Here is a 13,192-nt window from a genome sequence, read left to right as displayed (position 1 = left end):
AAAACTACACTGACAAACACCACACCAACATTATTTATAAAATACAATGTGATAACTGCCACGACTTCTATATTGGAGAAACAAGTAGAGAAATGGAAACCAGATTCAAAGAACATAAAAGTCACCTTCACACGCTAACACTGCAAGTCAAATAAACACAACATAACCATAGAAAACACTCAAATACTAAATAAAGAAACAAACATAAACAAACGCAAAATTAAAGAAGCCTTACTTACACAACAACGTAAACCCAAAATAAACCAATATAAAGGAACGCCTTTATACCTATATTAATATAATAAAATAAATAAAATTATATATTCAAACATCTAATACCGCCCTCTACATTTCGACACACAGTTACACAACCCCTTTCAAACATGTGGTCAGCTTCCGGTCAGTTACCTCTTTCTTTGTGAACCTGACGATGACCGAAGAAGGTCGAAACGTTGTTCGCTCTTCTATGTAAAATATTTTCTCAACCCAAACGAGCCGTTTTTGCATATAAAAAGAAGTAAGATCTACTAGAAATAATAAAATTTTAAGTGTCATAGTAAGTTTGAACAATGGGGTGTGAACATTAAACAAAGCTGTGAAAACTGAAAGCAGGAAGTAAAGGATTGGAAACATGAGGGAAAGGTGTGAAAGCTAAAAGGTAAATGAATAAGTAATAAGCATGATAAAGACAGGATAAATGATCAGCTTGGAGGACCAAGGCTGTGGCAAAAGCAGTAAGTGTCTGAAAGGAGCTAATGTGGAAAAGTCATGAAAATGAATATTTAGTGTTTAATAAATCATGGGATTCTCTGCTTTTAAATATATGGTTTTGTGGTCACCTGTTTCACTGTCATTGGTTGGTATTCCTTTTGGTCTCTCCACCACATTCTATCCCACCTTTGTTTCTCTAGTGGAGTATGGGAGTCATTGCCATTTTTTTTAGGTATGAACCATTGGGGTGGTGGACCTTGGATGAGTCATCCTGAATGTATTTGCTTCCACTGAGTTGAGAGTAGGGTGGTGGTGGTTTTCTGGCATTGATGGCATGTGATTTTCCAATTATGAATTTCATCTTTATGTAGTGGATCAAAGAAGTTGATGTTTTGCTCAGCTTCTGTGTAGTTCTGTTTGAACAATGAGGTGCTTATATTTTCCAGATGTGATCCACCTTTTGTGCAATCTTATATGGAGTGTGATATTGCATGTGTCTACAAATAAATATAGCAAACCACTACAACCTCTGGGTGCAACTGCACTCCAGCATTTATGAAGTCCATCACATTATAGTTCTCTTCAGTGGTTGGGATCTCTCATCCTACTATAATTTAGATGTTGGTTCCCAGTTAGTGGTTTTAGATTAGAGCTGCACCAATCAACATGTAACTCCTTACACATGTTGGTTGTGTTTCTTCTTTGTTACTCAATTTCCCTTAAGATATCAATCTCCGATACTCACCACAGAATTGGATCACTTTCAAAAATATATAGTAATCTGAAGGATGATGTTGCATTTTAGCTTCTGTGCAGTCCTGTTTGGAGGATGATGCTAATCAGGGTGATGGCTTTTCATCTTGCTCTCAACCTCAAGGTATTTTCACTGCCTGAAGTTGATGTTATGCAGTGGGTTGCCAGTCTGATTGAGTTTGATGTGACATTTGGATATTGGATTGATTGTGGATTTATACACATGCCTGTTTTGTAGATCAATTTGCACAGTATATCCTTCCATTCTATTTAGCTTGAGGTGAAGACGGTGTGGACTCTCTTCCTACAATGAGTCAGAGGTTCTATTCCTGATACCACTTGGTTATGAACTGTTGTTGACTGGCCAAGTATAGAGTATCTTGCCCTAGTTATTGTACACTGTGGAGAAATTCTATTTTAGCTTTCTCCACATTCCTGTTTGTAGATTGTTCTTCTAAAGTCTTTTCTGCTGTGGAAACGAGTTTCTTCTACACTATGATTTGGATTCCAACCCAACCAGTTGTTTCCATTTTTTTGATTGAGCTGTTCCAATTTCTTCCCGTATATGGAACACCAATTTACACACTGGACACAGAGTATATCTGCTACAAAAGTTATGCAGTTTGCCATGTGTTCCTCTCTTAATGGGGATCATGCTTTGTGGATCTTCATTGGACAATTGCAAGGGATACCTATTTTCTATCCTTTGGTTCTTTCACCTCTTCAATGTGGAGTTCCAGCTGTACATGCGAGTGGAGGTAATGTACCATATTAGAAATTATTATTTTCTTATTTAAAATGTATATATGATACATACTTACCACCATCACACTTTCCACCTTTCCTCCCCAGTGAAAACCAATGATTTTATTTTCTGCCTACATCAGGAGGGTGTGTCACATTCCTGTTGGAAGAGAATTGCTACATGAGGATTTAATAGTTGAACCATGTTGATCATAGGGTAAGTGGGAGTTCAAGGCTTGTGGCATGTAAAAGAAATCTTTGCATATGAGAGACAACACTGAATGAGAATAGCTATACATGTAAGAAGAGGTAAGTACATATTAAAAATATATTTTTAGTGTTGGAAAATAATAACCTTCATTTCTCTTTAAGACATTTTATTACAAATATCAAACAACAAGATGAAACACCAAAAACATGGCAAATCAAATACATACAAATAAAACTAAAGTACTTAGAAATAGTACCCATGGAGCAGAAGAGAATTCTATCTGTCAGAATTGACCATGACTAAAACCCTGTGTGGTACTTAGAAATAGTACCCATGGAGCAGAAGAGAATACTATCTATCAGAAATGACCATGATTAAAACCCTGTGTGGTACTTAGAAATAGTACCCATGGAGCAGAAGAGAATACTATCTATCAGAATTGACCATGACTAAAACCCTGTGTGGTACTTAGAAATAGTACCCATGGAGCAGAAGAGAATTCTATCTATCAGAATTGACCATGATTAAAACATATTTGTTTTTCATATTATTAGGCAACTGATTTTGAAAAATTTTAATAAATGTTTGAACACATCAGCTTTTTAAATTAAGTCTGCTGACAGACGAGTAAAAAAGAGTTCATGTGGCTGTTGTGAAGCTCTGTAACTGATACTGGTTCAATATGTAACAGTTAAATGTCTGGAGAACAACTAATATTAGAAAATACTGTCACATGAGGTGGTATACTAATTTGACATTTATCTACAGGCTAGATCTTAATAGAGCCTGGCATGGCCAGGTGGATAAGGCACTGGGCTCGTGATCCAAGAGTTGTGGGCTTGGATCCCATTTGTGCTAAACATGCTTGCACTTTCAGCCATGGGGGCATTATAATATTATGATCAATCCCACTATTCATCGGTAAAAGAGTAGCCCATGTGTTTGCTGTGATGACTAGATGTCTTCCCTCTAGTCTTACGCTACTAAATTAGGGACGGCTAGCGCAGATAGCCCTCGTGTAGGTTTGTGCGAAATTTAAAAAACAAACGAACAAAAGTCCTAATAAGGTTAATTTGTACTGGTCTGCACATTTATGCTTGTTGTAAATGTTCCTATAGAATCCAGTTGTGGTAGATTACTTTATGGACTTGAAAAAAGATGAAGAAAAAAGATAATACTAATAACTAAATTGTTCATAATCTACTATAATAGAGCAATTGTGTGGCTGTCTATGAATCTACCTATGTATGTGACCAAAATAATAAATACAATGGTGCCATCTGTTGTGCTGAAATACAACAAGATCTTAATGATGGAAATGGTGATTGAGGTTTATGAAATGTAATGCCATCTATTGAATGGCTCCACAAAGACAAATCCATAAAAGTATTGCACAGTTTAGGTTTTCAAAATTAAGACAATTAGAAAAATATCTTTGGTATGTGCAATAACCATTTCCTGATAACAGAACACAATTTGAAATAAAAGTGCCCTTGTTACAATAAGAACACAACTTTCACTGTGATTATGTATAAGAGTTTGATTATATCTTTAGTGATGTAATTTTGAAATGTTGTATGAAAAACTGAAATTCTTAAGAAAAATATTTTTTTATGTCATGAAAATTTTGAGCTCTGCACATTTGATCATTTTTAATTAAAAAACACTTTCCTAAAACACTTTTGGAATTTTTTTTTTTTACAAAAAATTCTACTATTATTAACTATTAAATAGCTGGTCTTAAGATGGTGTTTATTCTAGTGTTCTATAATCAACAAACTCAGGTACACAAAAACTAAGTTGTTTGACTGTAATATTTTGCTCTAAAAGATCTTTAGGGTTAAAATGTTTGGTATCTTTGATTCTGTCATAATTGTCATAATATATAAAATTATGTTAAGATAATCTTATTACTGACTTCAATGCACTTTGTGATATAACAAGCTGTGTCATTTGTTTCAATTTTCAATGCTGAGTATTTCGTAATGTTAACTGTTATTTTTTACATGCGTTTTCTTTCTTGTAGTTGTTCCAGTTGTATGCCATTTATGGTGAACATCATTATTTTCACATTTTGGATAATAAACAAAGTACTTAAAGATATATTTCTTCTAGGAATATGCCAAACGTCTTATTAAACCTCCTAGAATAGTGCAAGGAATGGAACATGTTCCACAGCCAAAAAATAAACCTTTGTGTTCCTGTCCATCTGTTACTGAGGTAAGTGTTGAAGTGTAAAAGTACATGTGTGGATTGTACTGACCTTCAGAGTCACTGTAGAATGTCTTGTCATAACAGTCACTTGTAATAATCATGGATAAACCAATATATTTGAAAAACTGGGGTGCAAAAAATAAAAGTTAAGTTATTTGAAAGTGAGAAATCTTTATCAGTCTTTTGGCTCGAATGATTTTATTGTAATCAAGAAGAAGAGGTGAATATTAGGGAAGGATATGATGATTGGTTGTGGAATGTGTAAGGATCTAGAAGAAAAAAGTGTCAGAGATGTAGAGAGGATGAATTCTAGAATAGAATATAGTTAAAGTAGGTTAAATTTATCGTCTATGAAAATTAAAATAACTGTCCATGTAACAACCTTGTTACTGAAAGATTGAAGAACTTCACTAAGCAGTGTTCCTGTTACTATAGAAAATGTTATTCTGTTAACCCTTTCACAATAGGCTCTGTAGGATGTACACACATTTTTCTACACACTTGCACACATTAAGCATTATAACTTTTGATACAGTATGTGTATCTTCACAATATTCTTTTAGTAAAGATTACAAGTATTTTGTATACAAAAATCACATTTTTTAATGAAATATTTTTTACTAAAGATTTGTTTGTGAAAGCAGAGTTTGTTTCATTACTAGTCTGAGTCAAAGTGATTTAATGTCATGATTAACAAAGCTATTCTTCATCCCACAAATCTCAAGTGTAATTTGTATAATTTATAAAACCTCCTAAGTGCATTTCAAACATTTGTTTTCAGAAAAACATTATATTTTATTTTATATGCTCTGTGTGAGTTCTATTACTTATCTGACCTTGTCACCATCATAACAAAATTAGGAAATAAATATAAATTATGCTTTTCTCATGCTAGAATAACTACATATTACAACACAAAAATACGAACGTTTAGTCTAAGTAGCTTAATCTCATGATGCACTGTGAACATATATATTTATTTATTTTTTATTATATTAACCTTCCAGTCATGTCTACTTAACATTACATAACTTGAATTGATGCAGTGTACATGCACTCGTGTAATATATCAGATAATATAAAGACTGACCTTTAGCCTTCCGTGTCTTGGCTGTGTTCTAGTGGACTGATATTTACTAATAAACAGTCACATTCCACTTATTGTACATTATATATATATGCATCTAAGTTATTATTATTTAGAAATAAATTATTAAACTTATTTTTCTTAAAATAGAGCAATAAATTAAGAAATAAAGCAAACAAATATCTCTTCTTGCCTTGACCTTTGTACTTGGTTGTTACTGGACATAGGTAGCTAAGCCTTTTAAACTTTTACATGTTTGGGATATGAAACAAAATATTTTTTTAAGTTTTATGTGTATGTTTGAAATAACCAAAACCATCATAAATTACTATACTAATACCGTAGAATTCTACTATAAATCTATCAAGCTTAATAACTAAATTGTATTTAGATTTGAAAACAAATATGAAACTTTGAGCAGATTAAACACACAATTCTTGAATTCTTGGTTCAAAAGAATGTCCTTCGGTGTTGATTCCTGTACGTGGTGAGTGGACCTCCCAGGTAAGGTTCTGTTCTTTCAGTTTACTTCCTCTGGGATCTAAACATCCACCCATGTGTTGGCCGTGTGTGGCAACCCGTGAAGGAGAGGAGAGGATCCTTGTGGTTGAGGGGCCTAACCCTAACACACCACTTTGGTCTTGAATTTCTATAGACGGGCAGCCTTGGGGTGGCTCCTCTTGGGTCAATTGGCTGGTCCACTCGGGCTAGGGTCAACCAAGTAGCAGTGTTGGATGTTCTTAACAGGTGTTGTGGACATTATACCTGAAGCTGATGTTTGGGTATAGTGCTCACGAAACCCTGGCATTGCTGCAGTGTCCTTGTTTCACATTGTAGTGCATCCCCTTGTAGGGCTCCATGGTGGATGGGGTCAGTGGGCACCAAAATTTCCCTTTCTTTATTGTGGCTACTGCTATTAAAAATCTTAATAAAATAGTTAAAAAAACAGTCTATAGGTAAATGACCACATCTTGAAGATTCTGAGCAGTAATCCTCATCATCTGTACCACCTGTTGTACCTCATTTTCTTATATTGCACTCACTTTCAGACAAACCTTTAGGGCAAATGTCTCCTTTTTTCATTCAGAAGGGACTAGAGGGACTTGCTGGCTCTCCGAGGTCAGTAAAGAAGTTTCAATCTGGTGACATATTGGTGGAAACATCCACATCTCAACACAGTGAACTCCTCTTTATATATCTATTGAGGTTATGCCTCATGCTACTTTGAATTCATCATGAGGAGTTATTGTTGAGAGGGATTTGAAGAATATCCCAGAGTCTGAGATTCCCGTTGGTTTTTCCACCCAAGGAATTTCTGCAGTGAGGCATATCTCCGCTCATAAAGATGGAATTATGATGCTGACCAGTGTCCTCATTCTGACATTTACATCACCACGTCCACCTGCCACCATTAAGGCAGGTTATTTTAATTGGAGAGTACGGCCATACATTCCAAACCCTCTTCGATGTTTCCAGTGTCAGTGGTTGGGTCACCCAGAGACATCATATCCTGGTTCCTTGACGTGTGCTCATTGTGGTGACAATGACCATGATGCCTATGAGTGTGAAACCCTCATTTGACAGGTTACTATTATATTTATTTAACTGATAAGCACTGAAACCAGTTCAAGCTATTCTTGTTATTTCTTCAACAAAGTTGTCAAAAGTGTATTCAGTTTCAGTCCAAATAGCTAAAGGTTTTACATTAGTCAGTCATATTTTAAAATTTACAAAGTCAGTATAATTTATTTTATTTGGAGTGATAGTGAATTTTAAGTTGTGACACAAATCTTTTCTCGATTTTATTAGGAGTGATAGTGAATTTAATCATGTGACAAATATATTCTTGATTTTCTTAGGTGTGATCGTATGACACATTTTGATTTTATTAGGAGTGATGATGAATTTTAAATCATGTGACACAAATCATTTCTTTATTTTATAAGGTGTGATTGTATGACACAAATTTTGATTTTATTAGGAGTGATAGTGAATTTTAAATCATGTGTCACAAATCTTTTCTTCTTTTATTAGGTGTGATCGTATGACACATTTTGATTTTATTAGGAGTGATAGTGAATTTTAAATCGTGACACAAATCGTTTCTTCATTTTATTAGGTGTGATCGTATGACACATTTTGATTTTATTGGGAGTGATAGTGAACTTAATCATGTGACAAATATATTCTTGATTTTCTTAGGTGTGATTGTATGACACATTTTGATTTTATTAGGAGTGATGATGAATTTTAAATCATGTGACAAATCATTTCTTCATTTTATAAGGTGTGATTGAATGACACAAATTTTGATTTTATTCGGAGTGATAGTGAATTATAAATCATGTGTCACAAATATTTTCTCAATTTTATTAGGAGTGATAGTGAATTTTAAATTATGTGTCACAAATATTTTCTCAATTTTATTAGGAGTGATAGTGAATTTTAAATCATGTGTCACAAATCTTTTCTCAATTTTATTAGGAGTGATAGTGAATTTTAAATCATGTGTCACAAATATTTTCTCAATTTTATTAGGAGTGATAGTGAATTTTAAATCATGTGTCACAAATCTTTTCTCAATTTTATCAGGAGTGATAGTGAATTTTAAATCATTTGACAGATTTTGATTTTATAAGGAGTGATAGTGAATTTTAAATTGTGTGACACAAATATTTTGATTTAAGTAGCAGTGATAGTGAATTTTAAATTAGGTGACACAAATTTTTTCTCAATTTTATTAGGAGTGATAGTGAATTTTAAATCATGTGTCACAAATCTTTTCTCAATTTTATTAGGAGTGATAGTGAATTTTAAATCATTTGACAGATTTTGATTTTATAAGGAGTGAGTGTGAATTTTAAATTAGGTGACACAATTCTTTTCTTGATTTTATTAGGAGTGTTCCAATCAACAGTGATTATAGAAAAACAACTTTATCTTTAATTTTAACATTACCCTACAATTTGTGCTAAGGTGAAGAAAATAGCAAGTAAAATATTAAATGTCCCAGCATGGCCAGGTGGTTGAGGCACTCGACACGTAATGCAAGGGTTGGGGGTTTGAATCCCCTTCGCACCAAACACGCTTGCCCTTTCAACCATGGGGGCATTATAATGTGATGGTCAGTCCCACTATTCATTAACAAAAGGGTAGCCCGAGAGTTGACGGTGGATCGTGAAAACTAGCTGCCTTTCCTCTAGTCTTAAAGTGCTAAAGTAGATAGCCCTTGTGTAGTTTTGCACGAAATTCAAAAAACAAACAAACAAAATGTAAAGTTGTAAAACAAACAAACAAAATGCAAAGTTGTAAAACAAACAAACAAAATGCAAAGTTGTAAAATGAACAGACAAAATGCAAAATTGTAAAACGAACAGACAAAATGCAAAGTTGTAAAACGAACAGACAAAATGCAAAGTTGTAAAACGAACAGACAAAATGCAAAATTGTAAAACGAACAGACAAAATGCAAAGTTGTAAAACGAACAGACAAAATGCAAAGTTGTAAAACGAACAGACAAAATGCAAAGTTGTAAAACGAACAGACAAAATGCAAAGTTGTAAAACGAACAGACAAAATGCAAAGTTGTAAAACGAACAGACAAAATGCAAAGTTGTAAAACGAACAAACAATGCAAAGTTGTAAAACGAACAGACAAAATGCAAAGTTGTAAAACGAACAGACAAAATGTAAAGTTGTAAAACGAACAGACAAAATGCAAAGTTGTAAAACGAACAGACAAAATGCAAAGTTGTAAAACGAACAGACAAAATGCAAAGTTGTAAAACGAACAGACAAAATGCAAAGTTGTAAAACAAACAAACAAAATGTAAAGTTGTAAAACGAACAGACAAAATGCAAAGTTGTAAAACGAACAGACAAAATGCAAAGTTGTAAAACGAACAGACAAAATGTAAAGTTGTAAAACGAACAGACAAAATGCAAAGTTGTAAAACGAACAGACAAAATGCAAAATTGTAAAACGAACAGACAAAATGCAAAGTTGTAAAAAATGTAAAGATGTAAGATGCAAGATGAAAAAGAGGCATTGTTGTTCTTAATGTAAAAAGAGGCTCACCATGGCCAGGTGATTAAGGTGATCAACTTGTGATCTGAGGGTTGCAAGTTTGAATCCCCGTCACACCAAATGTGCTCACCCTTTCAGCTGAGGGGGCATTATAATGTTCGATCAATCCCACTATTCCTTGGTAAAATAGCAGACCAAGATTTGACAGTGGGTGGTGATGACTAGCTGCCTTCCATGTAGTCTTACACTGCTAAATTAGGAATGACTAGTGCAGATAGCCCTCGTGTAGCTTTGTGTGAAATTCCAAAACCAAACCATATCTTACTGGGAAAATCACCTTTCACTCAGATTGACTCAGTAAAGTTTTTGTAAATTCACAACCACATCTAAATTTTATGTGTGTAACAGACATCTAAAAGCTTAACATATTTCATCTAATAAATTTAAAATTATGGTAAGCACTATTATGTATAGCTTTTACTGAAGTGGGGTTGGTCGTACAGACTGATACTTAGGGTTAACAAACTTGTGAAATTTCACCTTCTTCTGATGTACTGATTTGAGGTGATGTTCTGAATTGGAAAACATTTTTATAAGCACCTTGTATAAATGAAAATAATTAACTTGCTCATAAAACAGGTAGATACTAGTGTAAAATATAGTTGTTTAATAGACTGGTTTGTTTCTCTACAAGAAATTTAAAATTGTAGTGATAAATTTAATAATGATAACAAAATGAAAGTGATTCAAGTAGTTTTGCAGATGTGAAAAACCGAAGTGATTAAATTTTTTTTTTGTTTTAGAAGGCTGAAAGAGATGAACTTTAATGAAATGTTGTAAGTAAATCCAAAAGAAGATGAAGAGGGAAAGCTAAGATGTTCGCTTGATTCTTTTACAGTCTTGTGACAGAAACGAACAGAATGTCTTTTTACATAAGACTGTGTGTGCATCATAAATAATTTTTTATTATAATATAAATCTCCAGAGGAATGCAATAATCAAGTAGCATGTAATAATGACCTAAATCATTTTCACTCTTAAGCCAAACATATTTTTCAAGACACAGCATTACTGCCCTGAGATACATCCTTTGAGTTCATTCTTGATGTGAGCCAATCTTTGTTTATTTTAAAGATTTAACAGTTTTGGAATTTTGATGAACTTTAACATAGCATTTGAAGTAAATGTATAAAATTAACCACTAAAAATCAATTATTTGTTGTTGGTCAGTGATGTATTGTAACATGTTAATAGTTTAGGTGAATTATGATTTCTTGTTTAATTATAAGGGCAGAAAGAAATGTAATTACCTTTCAAGTTTTGTTTATAAAGCAGTGAATGGTTAATAAAAATTAAAACTGTTTTTATTGAGATATTATTTACAAGCATAAACTCTATTCTGGGATTTGTTACTAATTTTAACAGAATAACTGTAAATTATTAATACTTTATTAATTATTCAGGTTTTGATCCATACGACTTTTCAAACATTAATGATTTGAAGAGATAGGTTAGTACTCTGATCAACTGGTTATTATTTTAAAAATTTCTTGTTATATGTTCAACTGATTTTTTATGTTTTATTCTGATCTGTCTCAGTTTTAACTTTGTTAGCTAATAAAACAATTTCAACATTGATTGTGGCTACTAAGAATTTCAAAGAATTCAAAATAATTTTACCTTTGTGTGTCTGTAGCTTTGTGCCACAGGTATCAGTATTGTTTTTGAATGTCATTTGTTACTTAACTTTAGCATTTCTCATGTGACTGTTGCAGGGAATAATTTCAACATGAATCGTGTAAGGTCTAGGCAGCACTTGTGACTTGCTTTATTGAAATATTATTTATGAGGCTTCTGCTCTCATGAAATAATTTTAATGTTACTTAACATGTTTGTGACATAGAATTTTTAAGCTGTATTAATGCTGCAAATTTATTTTAAGTTGAACATTGTTTATTTAATTATTGCTTTAATGAAACAATTTGATTATTGTTGTCAGATAAAGATCAGTATTTGGTGCCATATTCAATGACACTGTTTTATAACAGTGTGACTGCTGTAAATTGAAAGTAATTTGACCATTACATATGTAAATGTTAAAGATTCTGGTTTCACTAAAGGGAAAATTGAAGGGGAGAATCGATGACTTACAGGCTTAATGTTTCTTTGGTTGACCATACTCTCTGGTGTGGTGTGTACTGCAGTTTGGTAATTGAAGGTTCATTAGCACAACTTAAGCTGAAAAATTACAGAAATACTGTAACATGTATACGTGATCATTAAACAGTATGTTTGATATATAGTGTGGAATAATTATTTAGGTTAAACATTATTAAAACACCTAAGTTATTTCTGTTACTTTACTGGTTATTTAAAAGGGCTTACAAACCACATTAATTTGAACTATTGTTATGTGACTACTATTTTAAATGATATATCAACATTGTTTGACTCATGGTTTAAGGGAAAACCACATGTGTAATTGTTGTCATCAAAACCAAACTCCAGCTTTCAAAGAAACAAAAACTTTTTGTGTGTGGCAGTTGCATTAGGTCGAAGATTACTTTTATTTTTTGTGTGTGAAATTTGCTTCATATATTTTTTATTTGATGTAGTATTGAAAGTTGGAACTGTAATATGCAATGTGCATTTTATGTAAGGAAAAATATTGCTTGGTGCAATGTTTGTGTGTAATCTCATGTAATCAGTATACATTGATTTGTGTATTTTATCTAAATTAATAGTGATTCAAGGATCTGTTATTTCTGTATTAAGGTTTTTTAAATATGTTTACATGGTTGTCATATATATAAAGAGTGATGTTAAGCCTATTTTTGTAAAGCAACACAGTAATATTTAATTTTTTGATAATAAACATTTTATAAAAATTACAGTTTCATATTTAATGCAGAAGTTTGTACTAAAATTTCTGAATGACAAAACTCTTTCATCAAACCTAAAATAAAACATGAACTATTCATCCATGTTTAGTATTTAATATTAGGTAGTTTAGAAGGTCTTTGTTAGGACTAGGAAGTCTCGGTTGATATTATGTAACTCACAGAAAGAAATTGTTGATTGTTGGTGCCAGGTGGTGGTTCCAGCACCTCAGAAACTGGTGACCTCTTGGGATTTTCACGTACTACAGTCTCTATAGTTTACAGAGAATGGTACAAAAATAAAAAAAAACATTCAGTAAGCATGAATTATGTGGGCAAAAATACGTTGTTAATGAAAGAGGTCAGAAGAGAATGGCCGGACACATTCAAGCCGACAGGAAGGCCACAATTAGTGAACTCTTTACAACAGTGGCATCTTTGAATGCACAATGCGTTGACCCTTGAAGCAGATGAGGTACAGCAGCAGAAGATAATATGCTGGGTTCCACTCCTGTCACCTAAGAACAGGAAGATGAGGCTATAGTGAGCACGGGATCACCAAAAC

The 13,192-nt window shown here is 32.9% G+C and overlaps 1 protein-coding gene across 4 annotated transcripts in view; it reads left to right on the top strand.

Moving 5' to 3' along the window:
- Positions 1–12,636, top strand: part of LOC143231717 (protein O-glucosyltransferase 2-like) — a 37,083-nt gene extending 24,447 nt beyond the window's left edge. For 3 of the 4 annotated variants that reach the window (XM_076466326.1, XM_076466323.1, XM_076466325.1), the window contains 2 exons: positions 4,535–4,639; positions 10,552–12,636. In XM_076466326.1, the coding sequence (XP_076322441.1) occupies positions 4,535–4,639; positions 10,552–10,575 (129 nt within the window). In that variant the 3' untranslated portion in view covers positions 10,576–12,636. The remainder of the gene's footprint in view (positions 1–4,534; positions 4,640–10,551) is intronic. The other variant, XM_076466324.1, reaches the window with a different exon arrangement.
- The last annotated feature ends 556 nt before the right edge of the window (positions 12,637–13,192 follow it).

This window comes from Tachypleus tridentatus, chromosome 11, assembly GCF_004210375.1.
Source record: "Tachypleus tridentatus isolate NWPU-2018 chromosome 11, ASM421037v1, whole genome shotgun sequence".
Taxonomy (NCBI): domain Eukaryota; kingdom Metazoa; phylum Arthropoda; class Merostomata; order Xiphosura; family Limulidae; genus Tachypleus; species Tachypleus tridentatus.
Note: the sequence above shows the minus strand (reverse complement) of the source record. Positions and strands in the feature narration are given on the sequence as shown.